At 49.3% G+C, this 24,244-nt stretch overlaps 1 protein-coding gene across 2 annotated transcripts in view; it reads left to right on the top strand.

Annotated features, from left to right (window-relative positions):
- Positions 1–24,244, top strand: part of LOC138513761 (pseudouridylate synthase 1 homolog) — a 244,011-nt gene that overhangs the window by 80,027 nt on the left and 139,740 nt on the right. Inside the window, exon 3 of one of the 2 annotated variants that reach the window (XM_069628849.1) lies at positions 23,539–23,703. The exons of the other annotated variant lie outside the window; for it this stretch is intronic. Coding sequence (XP_069484950.1) covers positions 23,539–23,703 — 165 coding nt within the window. The remainder of the gene's footprint in view (positions 1–23,538; positions 23,704–24,244) is intronic. 2 annotated transcript variants of the gene reach the window in all.

Raw genomic sequence — 24,244 nt, forward strand, 5'->3', positions numbered from 1 at the left:
GTGAGTATAAATGCCACAGCACATGCATGCATGCCAGATACTGAGTAATGTCACAACCCCACTAATGATACCCATCACCACCTCCCCAGGGGACAGTGCCCACCCTCTGAGCACCCACATGACGCCAATTCGGAACGCCACCCGAGGTAAGATACAACACAGCCCATATTGCAACCCGGGGCATAGTGGAGTGCTCATGTCACGCTTTCGCTCCCTTGACCGTTCTGGTGGGCAGCTGTTATACGCTCCCCCAGTAGTGTGCAGGATCATAGTGGCAGCATGTGTCCTGCACAACATTGCAACACGCTGGCTGGGGCCTGCCCGTGGACATTTTGGTGCCCCCACATCCCCAACCACATGCACGCCCCCTGCGCATGGGAGGGGAAAGGGCATGGGGTGAGGCAGCCCGAACACAACTGGTGGCTAATTACTTCACTTAGAAACAAACACCCGTGTGGAGTGCACACAGCCCTGCCACATACCAGCTGACAATCGATGATGATGACATGAGGGACAGTCAACTGTCGCAACCATGCCATCCTGAGATTGGTCACCTGGAAGTGTCACAATGTGTGCATCCCTACCTACAGAAACACCACCAATGCGGTGTCATCAAAAGACACACATGCTGCTAAATGCATGACCCCCTTGCAAAATACAATATGAGAACAGTGCCATGTCACCCAACCCCTCCCCAGCATCACCACCCAACACACCATGGCATGTCATGCTATGTGAGAGCAAACAAAGCAATCCCAAAAACCTGACACAAGTGTCACAAAGTACAGTGTCCCTAATGGAAACTGGCCACACACAATATGCTCCTAGTAATGTTGAACTAACACACATGACCAAATACTTACCAACTAAACAATGCATCTAGACAAGTTCAAACATTACTAAAACATGACAGTACTAAGTTAAAGTAGTCGTAGTCATACAACCTGAACATGCCACCATATCGCCCACTTCATACTGTAGTCTTGCAGCCTTCAAAATTGGTCTGTGTACTGCATACAACATGAACTACATCTCCAAAGTAGACGGCCTTGTGAAGACATGAGGAATGAACCTGCAAATTCAGAGGGAGACATGGAAGCAAAATGATACATTAATACACCATGCAGTGTATAATACAACAACAATATACACAAGGAATGTCTACACAGTATTGACTACAGACTGCCCACACAGCTCATGGGAGCCCAACGTCACCGTGTACATCACTGTTACTTGGTCACACCCTTTGCAAGCCCATGGAAACGGGAAGCAGGAGGGGTGTGTGTCTCATGAACCCAAGCATCTAACCCAAACTCAGGACAAGACTGCATGTGCCCAGCCGGAATACAGTGGATGCCCACGGGAGCCACACAAGGCAACACACTGTCAAATTATTTTTTCAAAAATCAAACATCAAAAATGGCCATGTGGGGACTGGGGGCTGGGGGGGAGGCCACCCAGGAGGTCAGAGGACAGGGTGCGCACCAACAGCCACCTGTGTGGATGTTGGGGAAAAAAAAAAAAACACCTCCATGGGCTCATGACCTGCACGGCTATGCCAATGTGGGAGAACTGCTGCCGTCGCTCTCATGATCCTCTGCTGCTGAATCAGGAGGTGGTGGTGCTATGGGAGGCAGCCCACGCAAAGCCCTGGTATGGTCCTCCATGGCAGCAAGCATGCGGGTGTGGAAGGTCTCGTTCTGGAGGATTATAGTGCGGAGATCCCCATGCAACACCTGACGTGATGCCCGGATCTCCTCCCGAGTTGCCCACATCTCAGCTGAGAGCGTACTTGTGAGGTGCTCCAGCCGCTGTTCTGCCCTACAATTAGCGGAAGTCTCAAGCTCAAGAAGAGTCTGCCTGAGGTTATGGAGTTCTGCACTCAGGGCTTCCCTGTGCGCCTGGGACTCTATTGAGATGGATTGGCGCAGAGTCTCCAGTGCCGCCCGTCGCTCCCTGTTGGACGCCAACATGTCTTCCCTGTGTGATTGGCAAATGGAGTCTGTTGCCTGCTGTAGTTGCTCCATCTGCCTTTCAGGGGGGATAAATGGAAGTGGCCACCCTCTCCATTGCCTGAGCCATCATTTCAACTGATGCTGACTGTTGGGTTGCCATAGCGTACATGGAGTTCTCCCATACGCTGTTGCCTGGTGGCGTACGGCCACCGCGTCGACGGGCACCACACCTGTTTGGGGCAAGGCGATGTGCACCTTGCTGTGCTGGCACCGCCTGAGGCTGCAGGACTGCATTCCCCCTCTGATCTGCTGGCCCAGGAACAGGATCAGATGCTGTGGAGTGTGACCCTGCATCCGTAACCGCCAAAGGCGCCTCTACCAACACTGACATCCCCATAGAGGGATCTACCCCTGGTGCAGGTGGGTTGGCCAGAACAGAATCCCTGCCAGAAACACTTACCTGTGACGGCACATAGGTCTCATCATCCGAATCAGCACCTGAATAGAGGTCTGGGGAGGTGCACCCAGAGACACCCCTGGAAAGTATGGTCTGCAGGAGGATTGGGTTCTCACCCACCACGTCCCCCGCTGGTGCCCGGTCGTGCCTGGGATTCCTCCTGGGTCTGCACCATCTCCTCAACCTCAACAGCATCAAGTGCGTCATCCCCTTCAAAAACATGAAAGAGAAAAAATGGAAACAGGCATTAGCACCATAGCACACAAATAGGCCTGTCAAGCTATAGAACCAGTACATGATTCACACATGTCCCACATGACTATAACCCTCCCATGCCTGCACTGTCACTGAGTAGTAAGGGGAGGCAAAAGGCAGACACTGATGACACCAATATGGGAGAGCAACACATTTGCTGCATGCTGGGTAGCACTGCCATCACACATTGGCCTGTGAGTGGCATGTCCAATACATATACATGACATATGGCAGCACACAGATGGCATTTAGCATAGCCATGGTACATTTGACAAGTACAGCCATATGTCAGTGATTGAGTACTGTCACCCATCCATGTGAGATGGACATGATGACATGAAAAATGCTGCATACTGGGACTGAGTACACATGTGCCACTCACTGCAACACATGCAAGGTACAAGAATACAGTAATAGTTGGCTGATCTATTTTTTGTCACATTGACATCGCAGGAAACATCTGTCATTTTCGACATGCAAACAGGCACTCATCTACACATTTGTGCTGGCCAATACTCCATCAGCCTGAATGGTCTCATTGTGTACATAACCAGGTAAAGCATTGCCCCAGTGTGGCCAGTAAACAATGACCGAAGCATATCACAGATGTCACAATATGGTTGATAAATGTCTAGCAAAAAAGGGCAGAGTGGAAAATATTATCCTGAAGGCACACTTACAAATTCTGACCAATGTAGTTGCAAGATGGCAGTGCAAGGTCAACTGCACAATTGTGGACCTAATAGGATACTGTGGGCAGAAGGGATGCAGTCATAGCCAAATACAAGGCACGTGATCCCATGTGAGGAAGGAAATGGGTGACCCATAACACTCTGGAGTACACACCCTCACCTGGCACTCAGAATCCGTCACCAAAAATACATACACATGGGCACTCACCGGACAATGCTTCGTAATCAGGTAGTTCTCCCACACCTCGGATCTGTTCCTCTGTGACAAAGGTCCAAGCAACAGACTCCTGTTCAGTGAGTTCGTTGTCCTCTTGTGGAGACCCACCACCAGTCACCAGAGTAGCGGCATGATTTGAGGCCAGCTTGTCCTTTGCTCTGAGTTTCAGGTCGTTCCACTGCTTGTAGCAATCAGCTGAGCGCCTCACAAATCCAAGGGCACTTATGTGGTCGGCGATGGTCTGCCAGTGTGCCTTACGTTGACCAGGTGTGGTCTTGGACCCTGCAGTCACCACCATTTCGTGGCTATGTTGTGGCTATGTTGCGACACATAACTCACAAGTGCATTAAGCTCCACGTCATTAAAGCAAGGCTTCCTTGATGTGCCGGAGTGTGTAGCCGTGCCTGGGGTCTCAGCCTGTCGTGCCAGAGCACCCATCTTCCTCTTTTTAGAAGGTGGAGCGGAGCCAGAGTGGCTAACGCCGCTCTGGTCAGTAGGGGCAGAATCACCGGTGGACTCGGTTGTTGGAGTGTGCGAATGCACATTGACCATAGGACTTGGTGCAGGCATTGTCTGAAGTGTGATGTTGGCAGGGGGAACATCAGTATGATGGACCAGGACCGACACTTTCCTGGCTGGGAGAGTCAGAGCTGGGGCGGATGGAGCTGCAGCTGCCCCTGCAGCCTCACCACCCTGCATACTTGGGGCAGCAGATGACATAGCTGCCCCAGATCTACGTGCCTTGGTGACAACTTGCACCGCCACACGTGGCCTAGACTTGCTGACCTGGAAGTCAGCCAGGGAGTCATCCTGTGCCAGGTGAGGTGCCACAATGGGCTGGTCCAACAGGGTCTGAGCTGGGATGGTCTCAACCACGTTTCCCTCAACCATGGGGGGGGCATGGGTGTCCCTGATTGGTCCTCCACACATGGGGGTCTAGGGGCACCCTGCAAATCCTGACCACGTCCCCTACCGCGCCCACCACGTCCACCTTTTGAAGGTCGGCCACCTTTGCCTCCCTTACCGCTTGGTCGCCTCCCAACCATGGCACTGATGTTGTTGTGCGTATGGGAGGAGCAGTAAACTATTGTCCTGGGCAATTGGGGGTCAAAGGGGTAGGGTACTAGATGGAATTCGTACCCTAGTGCTCTAACAAGTCTGTCTGTGACCCCTGGGGGAAGATGACGGGTCACGCAACGCACAGACAGCCCAAAAACAAAAATAAACGTGCACGCAACCCCTCGTAGACCACGTGCATGGAAAAATGAACCCGCATTACGCTGTGGCACCAGAAACACAAAAATAAGCGTACGCGTAATACACGCAGCCTACAATGACCTCTGAAGGGGAGTGCGACACACGGGGTAAGCACAGTTGCTAAGTACGTGCGGAACTCACCGTCTGACTAGAATAAGAACATGAAAAATATGCGCGTGTGCACGTTGGCAACACCCCCACCAAAAGAAGAATTGTACACTGTCTGAGGAGACAGGACAAAATGAGAAGTGAACACTGTTTGAGGAAACGGGCCCAAAAAAAAGTAGAAAAATGGAAGCTGTCAGAGGTAACAGGGAGTACGAACTTGAAACGCTGTGAAGTAATCGCGTGTGAACTGACAAGAAGTACAAAATTCACCCACTCGCTCTCCACGAAAAGCACGTACAAGAAAATGGCGTTCTACACGTACCTTTTAAACCGGCCCACACATACACGTCACTTACGCGTGTACGCGCCCTTTCCTCCAATTACACGCGCTGACACTCGGACGTGCAGCTTTTCCACGTGTGCTCTGTCATCACGTGCTATGAGGGAAACACCCGCGCGTGTCACGTCACAGACACGCTTACGCGCTAAGGGCCTTTGGTCCATTGAAATCGCTTATGTGCGCTGACGCGCTTACTCGCTAAGGGCCTTTCCTCGAATTACACGCTGACGTGCAAGATTTTCACTTGCCAAATCACTCCGTATCAAGCTGGCCACGCGTTCACACACGGAAGACCACGCTCCTGCCCAGAAGGCCGAATTACTGCCCCCCAGATCCCCGAGCACGCTCCCACCTGCCATCTGCTGCTGCCTGATTGCCTGCTGCCCACGTGCCCTGCCATTTGCTGCCTGCACGTCAGCCCGGGGTGCAGTTGCTGTGACCACCCCTGCTGGAACCGAAGACTCCCGACTGCTATTCCATCGCTCCACAGCCCAGCCCCAGGACCCAGTTGCCCACCCACACCTGCCTCTGGGGTTGCCATGTCGGGCATTACACCATCTGGCACCACTGGCAACCCCCAGCCAGAGAGGCAGAGGGGCACCAGCTTCACTGCCACTGAAGTTAGTGTCCTGGTGGAGCAAGTCCTGGGGCAGTATGATGCCCTCTTCGGAAGTTCGTGCGCCGACAAGGAAGGACGGACTCTGATCTGGATGGACATCGTGACTGCCATCAACGCGGAGGGGGTGGCAGTCCGCTACTTCCAACATGTCAAGAAACGCTGGGAGGACTTCAGGTCCAGGACCCTCAACAAGGCCCGGCGCCTCTTGAAGGCAGCGGATGCCAAGGGGCGCCGGGGCCACCTGTCGGAACATCAGATGAGGGTCCTGGAATGCATACGCCCAGCGCTCCACATCCAGGTCCTTGAGAGGCAGACCCGTCTGGAGTCGAGCGGTAAGTGTACATGCATACTGATTGGAAGCTGTGCGTGTGGTGGTATGCCAGTAGTGTGCAGGTTGTACATGTGGTTTTGTAGGGCCATGTATGGATGTGTATGTACAGGGCTGTGAGGCTGACACATGCAAGTCCTTTCATGTGTGAGATACATGGATGGTGTATGTGTGGGTAAGCATGCAGGCCAAATGCAGATGCATGGGCACACATGTTTGGATTACTGTGTTTGTAAGTTGGCATGGTTGTGGTGTCACACATGGATGTTGGTTCCAGCTGCATGTATCAGCACTGTGTACATGTGCATGTGTGTGTATTTGACATGGGTGCAACAGTGATGCAACATGAATGCATGTGAGACTGATATGTAGAAGACTGATTGCCAGATGTGACATGGATGCCAATCTCATCACTGCAACAGTTGGCGGAGGTGTACACATGCATGTAAGTGTGGTGGCATATGTGCATGTCTAGTGCACTCCCTGTGTTTCATCTGATGTCTGGCTCACGTTTGTCTGCTCATGCTGTTGTATGTGTATGGATGGTGCTGACTGTTGCAATATGGCTGTGGAATAGCTCATGTGTGTGAGTTGCAATGACATGTGTGTTGGGGATTGTGATGCCATGTCTGAAGTTTGACAGTGCCACTCATGTACAACTGTCATGTGTGTATGAGTCAATTGGACAGTGCTCTGATGCCTGTTTCCTATCTCTTCCTGTCTGCAGCGTCAACTGATGAAGAGGGCGGAGACGGTTCTGTGGAGCACAGCGGCAGGGATCGCACCGCCAGCCGGAGACGCAAGGCCCAGCTCCCCTCCCAGGTTGTCATCTCGTCGGGGAGTGAGGAGTCCGGTGCCGCGTCCCAGGTCGCAGCTGCCGAGGGGAGGTCCAAGAGGCGGAGGTTGGAGTTGGACTCCTCGGCAGCCGAAGGGGAAGCTGAGACCCCACAGGGCCCGACGGAGGAAGATGGCACGGAGTCATCGAGGTTGGTGGGGGGTTTGGTAGAGGAGGAGGCCGTGCAAGGGACAGAGACGGGGTCTGGAGGTGGGGATTCCACTGGTGCTAGTGGTGCAGTGCAGGGGCAGGGACAGGCAGCACAGGCCGCCGCGGAGGTGCCTGTGTGTAATCCTGTCCCCGATCCTGTGACTGCATCATCTTGCACCAGCAGGGATACCTACGTCCAGACCCGTTCTCAGGGAGGGGATTGGCTTACACCAACTGGCCTTCCTCTCCCTGCGGATGTGGCTATCCGGCACCGGGTTGAGCCTGTCCTGGGTGGGGTGGCATTGCGTCAACGTGCCATGCAAGCTGACCTGCAGTCTTTTCATGAGGAGACTGCACGTCTTCTCGCATGGCTCGTTGACCGCGTTGACCCACTGGGACAGCTCACCATGGATGGATTTCTTCGTTCTCTGGACCTTGTTCCGACCCACTCCTCAACTGAACCCCTTATGCGCCAGTCGTCCTCTGTGCCATCTTCCCACCCATGTGTCACCTGGGTGCCCTGTGGAGCTGCCTCTGACCCTGCGGCCAGGCTGGTGGAGGACACATCCCTGCCACAGTCGGGAGTCGAACGTCGAGCAGGGGTGGCCATCTCAACAACTGCACCCCAGCTGGAGGAGGATGTGCAGGCAGCAGGAGCCAGGGCACAGGCAGCGGCACAGCAGCAGCAGCAGCAACAAGGTGGGAGCCATGATGGCTCGTGGCCTTCATCATCGGAGGGGCAGGCATCGGCCGAAGGCAGGAGGACCCTGGACGGAGGAGTGTCTTCCGTGTGGCAGCGGTTGGGCCATGCGATAGATGCGGAGCGGCAGCGAGCGGAAGAAGCACGGCTCACGATGGTCAGGGGGGAGAACTCCATGCGTAGGGCCCTGAGGCGGGCCGAGTGCCTCGAGGCCATTCGCAGGGACCTGGAGTTCCAGATGTCATCGCCCCTGTGAACCCTCGGGTTCATGGAAGAGGACCGCCTCCGGGACATCGAGCAGGAGTTCGATGATGCCCTGGCCCGGGACATCAACATGTGAGCTGTTGGACTTGCCCGCTGCTCTTGTAAATAGTTAGATAGTGTAAGGTTTCCTTTGGTTTTTTTCTTTATTTTGGACCGCTTGGACAATGGACCACATTTTTGTATATAGTTTCTTTATTAGGTAGTAGTTTTTGATAGGTTTCATTTCTTCAGTTGGGATCATGGACCCTGGATTGTTAATCTGTATATAGTTAACTGTTGGATTCTACTTTTTTTTTTGGATTTCCCCATGGAGCAATGGTTTTTGTTTTTCCCTTGGATTTCATTTTTTGAACTGTGACTTTGGACACCTTTCCTTTGGATTATGATTTGTTGTTTTTCATTTATTTTACGGACATGCAACTTTTCTTTTTTGATTTCCATTGTCGTTTGTTTGAATTTAATTCCATTCATGTTGCTTTTAATACATTTTTTTTCTTCATACTTCGATGTGTGGTATTATCTCATTGGTTTCATGCATGTCATGATATGGGTTTTGAGATTCACTTGCACCCATTGTGTGTGTGTGTGACGGACATGTGTTCATTTACATACTTGCCATTGGGGTTGTATCATGTAATTGGCATTTATATGTGGGTGGATGCAATACTTGGGTGGGTCTTTGGCATGTGGAGGCTGGCCATAAGGGCCAGGGATCTAGATTGTGATGATGTGTTGGCTGGGGGACATGTGTCAGGGCCTGCTGGCAGGTACCCCGCACTGCTGGGGGGTGGGGGTGCAAGGGGACATGAGTGGGACATGAGCGGGGGCCTGCTGGAAGGTGCCCCTCAGTGCTGGGGGGTGGGGGTGCAAAGGGACATGAGTGGGACATTAGTGGGGGCCTGCTGGCAGGTGCCCCGCACTGCGGGGGGGGTGAGTGTGCAAGGGGACATGAGTGGGGGCCTGCTGGCAGGTGCCCCTCAGTGCTGGGGGGTGGGGGTGCAAGGGCACATGAGTGGGGGCCTGCTGGCAGGTGCCCCGCACTGCTGGGGGGTGGGTGTGCAAGGGGACATGAGTGGGGGCCTGCTGGCAGGTGCCCTGCACTGCTGGGGGGTGGGTGTGCAAGGGGACATGAGTGGGGGCCTGCTGGCAGGTGCCCCTCAGTGCTGGGGGGCCAGGGTGCAAGGGGACATGAGTGGGGGCCTGCTGGCTGGTGCCCCTCAGTGCTGGGGGTGCAAGGGGACATGAGTGGGGGCCTGTTGGCAGGTGCCCCGCACTGCTGGTGGGTGGGTGTGCAAGGGGACATGAGTGGGGACCTGCTGGCAGGTGCCCCGCACTGCTGGGGGGTGGGTGTGCAAGGGGACATGAGTGGGGGCCTGCTGGCAGGTGCCCTGCACTGCTGGGGCTGCAGGGGGACATGAGTGGGGGCCTGCTGGCAGGTGCCCTGCACTGCTGGGGGGTGCTGGGGGACATGAGTGTGTGCCTGCTGGCAGGTGCCCTGCACTGCTGTGGGGTGGGGGTGCAAAGGGGTAATGTGTTGGTGATCACTAGTGCAAGGTGACATGTGGCTTGGCTGGGGGGGCATGCCCATGGTGGATGGGCTGCCTGCAGGACATGACCAGGGGTGCAGGGTAGTCCCCTGTGGTGTGGTCTGCCTGCAGGGGCCGTGGAGGGTGTAGAGGGAACACCTGAGAGGACCCACACTGCCAATTCACGTGTAGGACTCTCCTGCACCCCCGAAATACACGTACCCCACTTGCACAGGGCCTATCGCGTGTGAAACTTGCCCGCACCCCAGTAATGCACGTACCCTGCTGAAATCACGTGTGGAACTTCCCGCGCACCCCAGTAATACAGGTACCCTGCTGAAATTGCATGTACAACTTCCCCGCACCCCAGAAATACACGTACCCTGCTGGAATTGTATGTGGAACTTCCCGCGCACCCCAGTAATACAGGTACCCTGCTGAAATCGCATGTACAACTTCCCCGCATCCCAGAAATACACGTACCCTGCTGGAATCGCGTGTGAAACTTCCCGCGCACCCCTGTAATACACGTACCCTGCTGTAATCGCGTGTTGAACTTCCCCCGCACCCCAGAAATACACGTACCCTGCTGAAATTGCGTGTGGAACTTCCCGCGCACCCCAGTAATACACGTTCCCCGCTCGGCGTTTGCTGTTTGGCAGCGCTGTATACTGGTCCATGGTTAGCGCAGCCCTTTGCGATGAATTGGGAATTTTGATGGCTTTTCCTTGCGCGAGGGCGTTCTTGGGGGGCATAACTGGCGCTGCTGCAGGGTCGCTGCGCCACGGCTGGTTTTGGAGGCTGAAATCCATGAATACGCTGTGCGCTGATATCGATTTTAGTGCACGCGGCTGGCGCAGAAATTCTATGAATTACCCTGTAGATCTGGTGAATCATAAAGTCCTTTGCAATCGTCTGTCTACCGCCGCCAATTTCTCGCAAAAAGCCACCAATTGGATTCAATCTTTCCTCAACAACAGGTCAATGAGAGTCTTCTCTCTGCTTGCCGCTGCTGACACCTCTCCCATCAAGTGTGGTGTTCCACAAGGTTCATGTGTCTCCCCGACCATGTACATTATATTCACAATGCCTTTTGTTTGATGATCTGGACCATCTAGGTGTCACCTAGACTAACTATGCAGATGACACCCCGATACTCCTCTACCTCTTTCAGGAAACTATGATAGAGACCCGGCTCTAATCAATAAAATGTACTCCATCATTCAGGCATGAATGGCAGCACACGACCTCTCCCTGGATGATGACAAGACTTAGATCTTGATTCTAGGGACCCTGTCCAACCTGAGCAAACCTGGATGTCAATATACACCATCCGTTATTGACGTTATCGTGATCAAAGTTGCCAAGGAGACCAAAACTCTAGGTTTCTACCTGGACTCAACCTTGAACTTATGGAAACAAGTCAACGCCATGGCTTCTGCTACTGCATACAGGTGCAATCTGATACGCGTTTGTAAACCTTTCTTATCTAATGACAGCTGTTTCACACTTGCCAGGGCTCTAATCTTGTCCAAACTCGATTACTGCAATGCCTTATACGCAGGTGCTAATAAAAAGATTCTGAATAAATTGCAAATCCTGCAAAATAATGCATTAAGATCTGCACTAAGTATCCCGAGGAGACTCCATATCTCTGAGACCATAAGAAACCAGAATTGGCTATCCATCAAGGATAGATTCAGCTCAAAATAGCTTCCATCACTCACAAATTCCTGAACAACGCTGCACTGCGTTAAAAGACAAAATCATAAAAAAATCTTCCTCACGACCTACAAGGACGGCAAATTCACATTGCATCACTGTCCCTAGATTTAACTTGAAAACATGAGGGGGTTCTAGCTTTCCGGTGCAGGAACTCCCTCCCACTACACCTGCGCTTGGACCAGTCCTTCCAGAACATTAGGATATATTTGAAAAAATGGCTAGTGTCCAATGATTACTGACTGTCTTCTATCCTCACCTGTTGTTTGAACACAGTCTGTTTATGTCCTGTCAATTATATGCCAATGCTTATATCTGTACGTCTACCCTTGCACTGTTCTAGATTATTACTTTAATTTGGTTTAACTTAAGACTTGCATCATCATGTAATGCGCCCAGATACCCTTGGGTCAGGAACGCAATATAAATAAATAAACAAACAGTGAAGCCTGTCTGCTGGCTATTCCTCGTGTTTGCCTTGTCCGGATGGTTGGCAGCTCCTTCTCAGTGGTAGTGGCCAGAATGTGGAATGGCCTCCCGTTCCCCCTTCGGGCTACTTAAAATCATCTTAGGTTTCGGCAACTCCTCAAGACCCATTTGTTTTAGTCACCTGTTAAATCCTGTTGTATCCTCCAGCGTCATGATGCCGTTTTGCTACTATGCACTTAATACAAAATATAACATAACACAGCCATTGTATTGGCCTTATCACACTCATTAAATAAAATATACATTTTCTAACATGTTATGATAAATACAGCACTAGCTTCACCTTACAATAAAGTACGTTACGATCTGATTTAAGAAATCTAGAATCCAGAATAACTATTAGTCTTTGAGATGATAAGCAACCCTGATTAATTGAAGCATTAAACAAAGGTTTACTGGTTTCAAGGGTTAATGTTGCTAAATGGATATGACTGTTTAAGTTCTAAAGGGATACTGGTAAGTGTCCTCTAACTTGATCTCTCAAAGCGCTGTGCCCCAATTGCTGTTTAATAGATTTGGTTTTAAGAACCTTAAGCAAACAACATTGCCATTTATTGGATGAGGTTGTTATATCAATCACATCTAGGAAACAGTTGCACCTTTCTTCAAGAAGCCCAAAGCTAATACAAAAGGGAACATTCCAACTACAATTGGTAAGCAAGTCTATCTATAATGGATTTTCCTGGATTGAAAGATTGCACTTCAGTTACAAGAATTGCTGGAAAGTATTAGGATCCTGGATACCTATCAGCCAGGCTTCATTTCAGACTGTAAATTAGTGCATATCCATAATCAACTGAATTGAATGGATTGAGGTTATCCTTTTACCCCTACATGTGATTCCTCTATATTTATTAGAAGCCTATGGCAATGTAAATTACTGGACAAGAGTTAAATGGACGTTTACCTGGCCAGTATACATCTATACCAGCCCTTCCTGTCCAAAGGGGTGCATTTGTGACAAGGTGCAAATGCTGGAAGTTGAGCATTACCATTGACATACTTTAAGGTTTTGTCATTAAGCACTCTCCTTTTCTTTAGCTATATGTTTCCCACATCCCAGTTAATTACGGATTTGAGTCATCACTAACAGAGGTATGTTGATGTTATGATATGGCATTTGTAACGCGCCTATACACAAGTGTTTCAAGGCGCGACGAGGCAGGGAGGGGGGAACAAAGGGAAGACAGACAACGATCCTACTAGGCCAGGTGTCATTTAGATCGCGCAAGTGCAGGGATAGGGGGAAGGGAAAAAGTTCAGTACAAGGTTAGTAGAATAAAATAAATAGGGCCAGCTGGTGGCAAGTGCAAGGTAAGTGCAGGCAAGTGCTGGGAAGGGGGGCTGTAGGGATACAGAGACAGTCCTGCAGTGCAGGGGTTGCCAGGGAGGCAGTGCAAGTGGAGAGTGGCTGGGCCCAGGACCGAGGTCGGTGAGAGTGGCCCAGTTGCAGATTCAGTGCAGTTTCAGTGAAGAATTTAGCAGGGGAGAAGGAGAGAGAAAGCAGTAGCAAAGAGGAAGGTTTTGAGGTGCTTCCGGAACCGGAGATGGTGCTCCTCAAGTTTCAGGAAGGCTGTTCCAGAGGGAGGCCCCTGCCGCGGAGAGAGATCTACCCCCAGCTCGTTGCTTCGAGAAGCGGCTGACCCTGAGGAAGTTGGAGACTGATGAGCGAAGGGCTCGGGAAGGAAGATATTTAGGAAGAGAGAGTTGAAGGTATTTGGGCCCCAGGCCCCAGAAGGCCTTGTGGACAATGCAGAAGGTTTTGAACTTAATCCTCGCAGCCACTGGGAGCCAGTGTAGAGATTTCAGTCCTGGAGAGATACGGTCCCTGGGCTTGAGGCCAATGACGAGTCTCGCAGTTCTGTTCTGGATGAGTTGCAGAGGGCGGAGAGTGGAGGCAGGCAGATTAAGATAGAGGCTGTTACAGTAGTCCAGCTTCGAGAGAACCAGGGCTCGGGAGACAGTGAGCTTCTGGCGGAAGGAGAGGAAGGGAAGAGGAGGTGCAGCTGGTAGTGTGACTTCTTAGAGACATCCGATATATGAGGAGAGAAGGAGAGTGTGGAGTCGAAGATGACCCCGAGGATTTTTGCCTTGCAGGTAGGAGCAGGAAGAGGGCCAAGAGGCTGGCCAGAGAGCTGCAGGGAAGGAGGGAGTGGGTGAGCCGATAAGTAGAATCTCAGTCTTACTGGCATTAACGCAGAGGTCATTGGCGGCACACCATTCCTGGATAGCAGACAGACAGACAGACAGACAGTCAGAGATGAGGGAAGGAGAGGAGGAGGCCGAGGGTAGCCTGAAAATTAGCTGGGTATCGTCCGCATAGCACAGAAGGTTGGGGCAGAGAGCGGCGATGCGGTGGGCAAGGAGTGCCAGATACTGGTTGAGCAGCCAGGGAGAGAGATTAGATCCCTGGGGGACACCACAGGTGGAGAAAAAGATGTCAGAGAGGAAGGACCCCAGTTGGACCTGGGAGGGTCGATTGGAAAGGAAAGGGGTCAGCCACGCTAGAGCCTGACCAGTGATACCCAGGTTGACACGGAGACGGTTGAGCAGGATGGCATGGTTGACGGTGTCAAAGGCAGAAGAGAGATCGAGCAGAATGTGAACACACGGAGTGTTGGAGTCGAGGTTCAAGAGCAGGTCCTCGCGGATGTTCAGGAGAGCAGTTTCCGTGCTTCTGGCAGCTCTGAAGCCAGATTGATGGTCATGAAGACTACTAACAGATTCAGCATGGAGGTTAAGCTGGGAGATGGCCAGTTTCTCCAGGAGCTTGCCCAGGAAGGGAGTGATGGAGATTGGGGCGATAGTTAGCCGGGCAGGAGGGGTCGGAAGAGGGTTTCTTAAGAAGAGGGTGCACAAGGGAGTGCTTAAGGGGGGATGGGAAGACTCCAGAGGCGAAGGAGTGGTTGCAAAAGTCAGCCAGGGCAGGAGCCAGGGAGTCGATGTGGTCCTTGATAGTTTTGGAGGAACAGGGGTGAACCTGTTTAGACAAGACTTTCATAGATCGTACTTGTCTGGAAACCTCGTCAGCAGAAAAAAGGGGAAAGGCAGAGAAGGAGGGAGGAGGGGTGGCTGCAGAAGGGCCAGAGGAAGAGCCGGGAAGAGAGGGAGGGAGGTGATAGGAGGAGAGTGAGAACAGGATGTCCTGAGTTTTAGAGATGAAGTGAGAGGCCAGTGCAGTGCAGAGGGCCTGGGAGGGAACAGGAGAGGTAGAGACTGCAGCAGGGTTGGCAAGCTCCTTGCAGATTTTAAAGAGTTCGGCCGAGTTGTTAGATGCCGCAGAGATGCGGGCTTGGATAAGGGCTCTCTTCTTGGTGAGAACGGAGAGACGGTATTGCCTTTGGAGCAGGCGGCAGGCCAGTTTGTCAGAGGATGAACATGAAGCACACCATTTCCTCTCTGCCACCCTGCACTTGCGTTTTAGGGTGACGAGATCCGAGTCATACCAGGAGTTACATTTGGCTTTGGGCTTCAGGTGGATTCTCATGACGGGGGCAAGGATATCAAGAGTATCAGATATAGCAGAGTGTAGCATGGAGAGGGCTGTGTCAGGGTGGGAGTCAGCCGAAGGCCTCAACTGACAGCGCTTCATGGGTCGGATGACCGAGAAGGTGGGTGGCAGTGATGAGGGTGGCTTTGCCTGTGGGGTAGGGAGGGTGAGGTGGGAGGATAGGAGAAAGTGATCACTCCAGGAGAGAGGAGTGGAGAGAGGGACGGAGAGGGGAAGGTCAGAAGAGATCAGAGCATCAAGAGTGTGCCCTGCAGAATGAGTAGGCCCAAACGGGAGAATAGAGAGTGAGAGAGAGTCACATAGGTCACGAAAGAGTCCAGAGGGGGGACAGGAGGCATCCAGGTGGATGTTGAAGTCACCAAGAAAGAGGAGTTGAGTGGTTGAGGACAGGAGTGAGGAGGAGAGGTCAGCCCACTCAGAGAGGAAGGAGGAAATTTGACCAGGTAGCCGATAGATAGTAGCCAGGGTAAGGGAATGGCTAGGAGAGAGAAAGAGTCGGCAGACAAGACATTCAAAAGAGGAGTAGGTCTGCGTAGGAGTGACAGTGGCAGGAATCCACTCAGGGAAGATAAGGGCTACACCCCCCCCCCCCTGCACGGTTGGGCCTGGGCACAGAGAGGATCTTGTAACCGTCAGGTAGGAGTGTGTCAAAGTTGGTGACAGAGCTGGCCATGAACCATGTCTCAGTGAGACCGAGGACGTCAAGGTCCAGTTCCTCAAGAAGGCGACAGATATCAGAAGAATGTTTGATGGCAGAGCGAGAGTTAAGAGTGGCAATGTGGAGAAGGTTGCCATCCTTGAAGGACTTCCGGGGAGGGTTACAGATCAGAGGTACGCCCTGCGGAGGTGTAGAAGAAGGAGGTGAAGGAGCACGAGAGGGGGCAGGGAGGGAGGGTAGAGGCAAGGTAGCCGAGGACAGAGGATGGGGGACAGCAGGAGAGGAAAGGAAGTTGATGAGGCATGGGAAGCGTCTATCAAAGAGGTGAAGGTTGGCCTGTGGGCCTTGGACCAAGACGGTCCCATTAGCGTAGACATTAATGATGGCCTTAGAGGAGCGGAAGGGGGCCAAGAGGACATCCCAATGGGTGCCACCATTAATGGGAGAAGAGGAGAAAGGAACGAGCACAGAGACCATATGAAGGGTCCATAGGTCAGGCGAAGGCACGAAAAAGAGGATGTCAGTGAGAGTTTCCTTGGAGCAGGCACTATGTTGGCAGCAGGATGTGACTAACAGCCACTACAAAGTTCTTTACACAGGTGAAAGCTGGAATTCTTAGAATTGGTGTCTGCCTAAAATGGAGAATTTGAAGGAATTTCCTCTTGTTACTTCCCAGGGAAGCAACCTCACGTTTGCTCAATTCTTCGGTTAACCCCGAAACCTGTCATGGAAGTTGAACGTATGGGTGCTGTGTGAGGCAAATATTTATTTTTCAATCCAGACGTGGGTGGACGACTGTATACCTCCATCTTAACCAATTGCCTTAACTTCCATTTATGCACAGTCTCTTTATTAGGGCCGCCTTCTGTTTTTGCTAGAATAACAAGAATGTCTATCGAATCAGTAATTGGTGATGAATGATTCCTATATTAATCCAATCTTCTGATATTTGACTCTGAATTTGTGTTTATTTAGGGGTGTGGTCAGTATTTCCCTGCACCCCTTATTTTAGAAAAAGAGCCTGTGTATTCTATACTACATGCAATGCGGTTGAAAATAAGGGACTAGGAGAAGCCGTGTATCCCACCCCCAAATAAACACAATTTCAGATTAACACATAAGAAGAATTCATGACTGGTTCCCAGTACAAACTTGACTGCTAATCCTCCTGAAGCGCTCCACAAGTAGAGAATACCAAATCATATTCCGATCTTTGAAGGGCACACATTCCGATTTTGATTGAGGGATTTAAATTCAAGAAAACCAAAGGGAATAACACACTCAGAGCCTTATTGGGGGGGTGGTGGGGGAGAAAAAGAAAACTAAAACAATTGGTGCATGAGACATACAAATATATGGAGAGAATATATATCAGTATTTAAAGGGAAAAAAAGATAAACCGGTCTCCCTGGATTAAGTCCCAATGCTGTTATCATGCCCTGAAGGCCAATCATTTTGCAAACTAGCAGCTTGGGAAAGTGCAAAACAATTAAAGGAATAGTGCGCTCAAAAATATTACTGTTCCGAGCATTCGGGCATGTGGTTTTAAGCATATGTTGATCGATCGTAAAAACATTTCCTGTGCACCTTACCATAGTTTTCCTCACTTTTACACATGCGAAATCAGGCAGCAGGGTGCGGCCATCTTGTGCTAATCTTATACGTTGCTGCATCGCCCTAAGGTGAACTGCCCTAGCGGCACTAAATCTTATCCCCGTCCCTGAAGCTGACATCACGAGACGCGTACGGCCCATTTCACAACGTGAATGCACGTCTTGTGTCAACGTTCTTTCCTCAATAAGTATAAACAGACTGCTCATCAGACAACATCAGAGTTGCTTTTTCAATCATTTCATTGTCTTTTTTGTGTATCCTGTGGCTCGTTTCTGCTCTGTTCAGCTATCCTAGTTGCTCGTAGCCCGTGCAAACAGATACTAGTACTATCATTACTATCTATTTTAATTATGTTGTATAATGGCATCAATACAGCCCTACCAGTACGAGCCAGAGTATTCCGAGGCGGAATTAGTCAAAAGAGAAAGATGCAGAAACGATGGGGCTTTGAACGACAGTTTGGAGCACGAATCACCGGATCAAGAGCCTGAGCCTAGTCGCATGGAAGACTATTTCACCTGGTGTACCTGCAGTCGGTGCAAGGTCATGCCAAGCGAGGAGGAGAGCTTCTGCTGCAGAGAAAACGCTGGATGCTTGGAAGAAGTCACGCTGCCGCAATGCGTTACCGAGCTGCATGACTTTTATAAAATCCCTGGAAGATCTCCAATCGAGGGGAATGCAAATAGACCTCATAGCCACCGACAGACATGTTTCAATAGCCAAGGCCATGCGAGAGCAGTTTCCAAACATTCGCCATCAATTTGATGTATGGCTCGTTGCCAAATCAATCAATAAAATAATCGCAGCTGCTGGTAAAAAAAAGGGTTCTGAAAATATTTCAGTGGTCCCAATCTTTGAGCACCTATCTTTGGCAGAGCTCCAAAACTGGTGATGGGTCTGTGGAAATTCTACTTGAAAAAGGGTGCTCATTGATGCACCACTGTTCCAACGTTCACTCATGGATAGAAAACCTACATTTTACCAATGTGCACATGGACCTTTATTGGAGGAGCAGGAACGCAAGAAGTGGTGGTTGGTTCCATCTTCACCTCCACACAAAGCTCTTGAGAAAATCGTGTTTGATAAAACTCTATCAAGCAATCTGAAGGGACTCACAGAATTCTGTCACACAGGAGATTTGGAGGTGTTCCACAATATGTGCCTAAAGTACAGGTCCAAGAGATTGCATTTCGGAATAGACGGGATGCAATATCGAACATTACTAGCTATATTAGCGCATAATGAGAAAAGCACATAACGAGCACATAGGGAGAGTACAATCAAGAACTGCTGGAAACTTTGGGATGCTTCGTTACACAGTGGCCTTTGCAAAAATAAGCTAAAATTGGGTGGTCAAGCCAATATACCAGGAAATTGAATTTGATTTTGTAAAAGATCTCACTTTGACTGTGTTGGACACGCATACTCATGGAATCGCTCATGATTTTGTTCCTAGGACACATATATTGCCACAAAACATTGCAAACATGCCCTGTCCACCGAAAGGAGACCTCGTGGAACAGTTCACTTCCCGGTTCAAATGATTAGCAGCTATTTATATGTTCAACAATGTTTATACATTGTACATGACCAATGGAAATCTATTTAACTTGAATTTCAAAGCTATTAAAAGTATAAATTGTCCAAATAAAGCGTCCAAATTGTCTTTTCAAATGTATCCTCTTTGTCAATATTTTTTTGTAAGAAGTGCCTGTTGGAGGATGCCATACAGTGTAACTGTGCTTTCACACTTCCCGCTTTCGTCGAGTTCTTGTGGGTCCTTCACTGATCTGGGGACGGTCAGATGGATATCAGCATGAAAGCAACTGCACGGTCTGCAGTTGCCTTAGCAAGCACGTGTCCAAATTGCTGAAAAAATATGCATCCCACTAAGGAATGAGACCTATGTTAGATCACAAACTTGGCATGCAAGAACTACTGACTGTAAGCAAAACGATGCATGAAAGGGGGCTGTTTGTGTTAAATAGGTGCATTCTGACCTATATTTTTATGGGGGCATGTGCTGGGGGTCGTGGCTATCGAATGCCTTATCAGAAGGGCCGATCTTTGATTTGCGGCCTTTGAAGTCTTACGATTTCAAACAAAGTGGGGATAGATGTTAGTGTTACCAAAATATATGACCACTCCTGATTAGGTATATGGGAGGTGAATGTGAGGTGGTGCGGGGGTAGAGTCTGGGGAGCCAGATGCGTTCAAAGGGAACAGGGGTCATGGGTTCAGGGGACCGCAGCCTGGCAGGAGGGGTTTGGAGATGACAGTCAGCAGAGACAGATTGTGCACTAAGGTTGGAGCAGGGCTTGGTTTGACATTCTCGTAGAAGCACATTTTGTCTGGGCTCGACACTCGCTACTTGCAAAAATTAATAGCTGCATTGCCGTGAGAACAGGAGACGGGCTGAGCTGACAGGTGGTGGGGGCTGGCTGTGCGCGGCGCTGGGAGTGAGCAGTTCGCCAGAGGGGCTCCAAAAATAAGGCATTTGGAAGTAAGCAAAACGATGTTGAAAGCATACACATTAGCATAGCGTTAATACACTTATATGAAACATGGGTGATGCAAATAGGTACAGGAGGGGTGGAGGTGTCTCCCACCTTAGCTTAGACGTCATTTGACCTGTACAAGAATGTTTCAGGGGGGCGGGATATACCACCTCTCCTCCAATATTTATTAGTGCGCGCGAAGTTCATTGGAAATGGAAGGGCACTTGTATTTACGACTTGAGTGTCTCACGGTATCCGCAGAGCACATTCCTCCTCAAAACTGGGTGTACACAGATGTGACAATGGGGAGGACACTAACTGGAACTGTTTCCATAAAATAAGTAAATCACTGTAAATGTTGCACTGCATTGGTGGATGCCAGCAAACAATTCATTTGTTTTTTGAAAATATTTCAAATGCCACGTTGGTCTGCTGGGCTAATCGCTCCCATGGGAGTGAAAGTCACTGCGTTTGATTTTTGCTTGTGAGCTGTGCACACCCACACATCCTGCACAGTATGTTTTTGATTTGTGGCTTTCATTCACCAAAAGCAAACTTAGCATAGGCACTTCTAAGAAGGTTTGATTGTTTCTCGTCCTTGGAAGAAAGGGAGGATACGGAATGGAATGAATGAAGGGAGGTGTGTATTACCGTTAAATATGATAAGGCTCACCATTCCAAAACTGGACAAAGGAACATGTAATTTCATTTTATGAAAATTCGTAGATCTGAACGGACACTCTGCGTCAGGCCGAGAGAATGGAAATGCCATATATTATGTATGTTTTACTGTAGACGAGTTTATAGACGAACAAGTCAAGATTTAATTTTATAACCGGTATTGCTGGTTAACATTGTAATGAGTTGTTGTTTTTGGCATATTGTAACGACACGCAAAAACAACCTGTGTGTACTTGTCTTTGTCCCGGGCACATGGCCAGTCCAGACCCGAAATGCATGGAATCCACGTCTGGGTTCCCACAGGTTCCACCAACACCAAATTCTACACTAATATTCCGTTAAAATGCCGTCTGTGTTCTTTGAATTCTTCCGTCAGCTTCTGCATCGGCATCCCATTGCGAGCTAAACATACTCCATAGCACTAACCTCTCAAGCACATCGTAGACTTCAACTTTCCACAATGTTTTCTCTGTTTCCATTGTTTCACGTTTGTGTTCATCATTAGTTTTCACACGGTGCAGAATTAATGGGTAAATTGATCAATTAGAATAAAGAACGGCTACTGAGACACATTTCTGTTATGTTTTCTACACAGCTACATCCTCCCAATCTGTGAATGTCATTATTTCCAGATACCAATTAATGGCTTCTTCAGCAGGCAGTTGCAGATACACCTAAATGGCTGGATTTTTATCACGCTGTTTTGGGACGATCGCCCGGGCCGATATGCCATTTTACCGTACCAGTGACAAGGAGCAACCTGACATCATTTACGGTGGTCTAGCAACAGGCTGATGCCGAAGTCTTACGATTCATGGAGCGTCCAATGCGCTTCTTATACCCAAAGCAACACCACGTGACTCACGATAAACATTTGTGGATCGAGAACAAAGAAAGAAATTACCTATGTGGTTGAATATGGAAATTGCCAGATGTTCTCGCAGCGTTTATTGTGAAACAAAAGCACAATATAAATTGCAGCGTATTGTGGTTTCCTTTAAAAATAGTGTTTTGTATTCAGAATTGGGACGTGCTGTGCTGTGAGACGATGTGTGTTGATATTCCGGGTTCTGCGTCAACTGACTGGGCACGTTTGGCTACGCTGCACAGTAACGTCATGGAGATAGGCAGAGACTATCGCTAGGAATGGTGATGTCTGCTTCATGGGTGGGCAATATGATTTAGTGCTGCAGGGGCACTTGAACTTTGGGCGATGGATAACGGATAAGATTAGCACAAGATGGCTGCGCCCTGCTGCCTGATTTCGCATGTGTAAAAGTCAGGACAAGTACGATAAGGTGCATAAGAAATGTTTTTATGATCGATCAACGTATGCTTAAAACCACATGCCTGAACACTCGGGACAATAATATTTTTGAGTGCACTATTCCTTTAAATGATATCCTATTTAACGCTGTTTTTGCCTTGAAGTGTCCTTGGCCAGGAGCAGTTGCGCGAGTCGCCATTTGTGTTTCAAACCAAGAATGTCTCATCTCTTCTTTTCAACGTTATTCGGAAATACAATTCCATAAAAGTTATACAGCAGCTTGTGACATGAAGAGAAAAATACAGATCAAAATGTAGGTGAACGGTTAAAATTCCACACAGCGAAAAAAAGTGGAAGATGAACGCGCACCATCGCTACATGATGAATTATTGAACTTTTCTCAAGAGTTATTTTTCTTGCAAGCAGATAACCAGTAGGATGAAACAGTGAATAACACCAACAGATTTAGCATATTTACATAAATATTCAGCATCAATCTTTGTCCTCGTACCCCTATTATGAATACATATTTGTATCAATCAATGAGGCGATGTGCCCCGAGGTGGCGGGCCCATCCTGTAGCTAACATCCCACCGATCAAGTTAAGGGCCAGAGCGAAGCGAGGGTCCCTTAACGAGGGTGGTGAGCCGTTACCTTCTGGTTGGGCCTGCCACTGAGGGGCATATCACCATTAGCTCCTGTATAGTTGTCTACACAGTTGCTAATAGTGTATATTTAAAATAAAAAAGAAACTTACCTTAGAAGCGCGGCCCAATGCTGTGCAGTCTAGTTTGACAGGAATGCCGTTTTCTATGTTGAGGACTTTGGAACTCATCAACGTTGAAAACTGGCTTCCTGACAAACAGGGCTGCACGGCGTCAGGCCCTCTTCTAAGGTAAGTTTCTTTTTCATTTAAGAAAAAAAAAAACAAAAAAAAAACACTTTGCACCTGCGTAGAAAACTGTGCCGGTGCCAGGAGATAGTGGCAGGGGGAGAAGGGAAGGGTGCGCCAGCTGTCAAGGCAGCTCGGAAAATGGGCTTGTATCATACAATATAGCCGACGCTCTCAGCCGCCTGATTGGTTGGCGCCCCCCCCTGCAGGGTACTAATTAACAATAAACTATTGGTTCATTTGAATACAAATAAGATATATGGACGTTATTTGCAAAGCACCCAAAAAATAGAACCTTTCTTTTAAATCTTAGTTAAATGTTTGAGCACAAACTAAAGCCACCTTGTCAAATGTAAACATGATAAAACCTGTGTTGCTCATGCTAGTGACATTTATTGTAACTTCTCTCTTACTGGGTCTGCTTTCCATTTCGATCCACTTCTGTTTACTCTGTACGTTTTTCATAGATGTAGAACACAATTTCTCTACCTATTGCCCCACAGTCTCCCAAATACGAAGAAAATTTGAAGGCGAACGATGCTGAGGAGCTTGATGAACACGTAAGCGTCAATGCTAGCGAGCAAGGAGGGGTCACCGTGGTGAGAGTGCCGAAGAAAAAGTACGCCCTGCTGATGTCATACAGTGGCAAGGGATACTATGGGATGCAGGTAAAATGTACATGTGAACAGGAGGTACCTGCATGGCTGACGTTGAATAGAGCAACGTATTGACTGCTTTCCTTCTTGCTCCTATTATATAGACGTGTACTGGTTATGAATTCCCAAATCAATCCATGTCTGTGCTCAATAAGGCCCTGTGACAGGCATTTTTCATTGAGTCTTAGTTTTTCCAAGGCATCCGTTAATAGTTCGTCCAATGACCTCTAATAGATGCTCTACTAGTAAGAGACCCCTCCATCATTCAGCAGGATAATGATAAATCCCCTTTAAAGGCTTGCTGAGTGAAATCAAGAGGTGACATTTCATTACAGCCATACATTGTGTAAGAGAAAGGACTTTTCTCAGGGCCTTGATAGCATTTCCCAGATTCTATGGCTGAGTTCTGAGGTGCCATCACGCCAGCTTTAATGACAGAAACCATTGTGAGTGGGCACTACGTGTATTTCTTTGTGCATTCAGATTAAAAGATTAAGTTCTGTGGTCCTGTTGCCAAAAATGCCCCTTTTTCACTGGGGCGAACTTGAACTAT

This window comes from Ambystoma mexicanum, chromosome 12, assembly GCF_040938575.1.
Source record: "Ambystoma mexicanum isolate Mex_15411 chromosome 12, UKY_AmexF1_1, whole genome shotgun sequence".
In the NCBI taxonomy this organism is placed as follows: Eukaryota; Metazoa; Chordata; class Amphibia; order Caudata; family Ambystomatidae; genus Ambystoma; species Ambystoma mexicanum.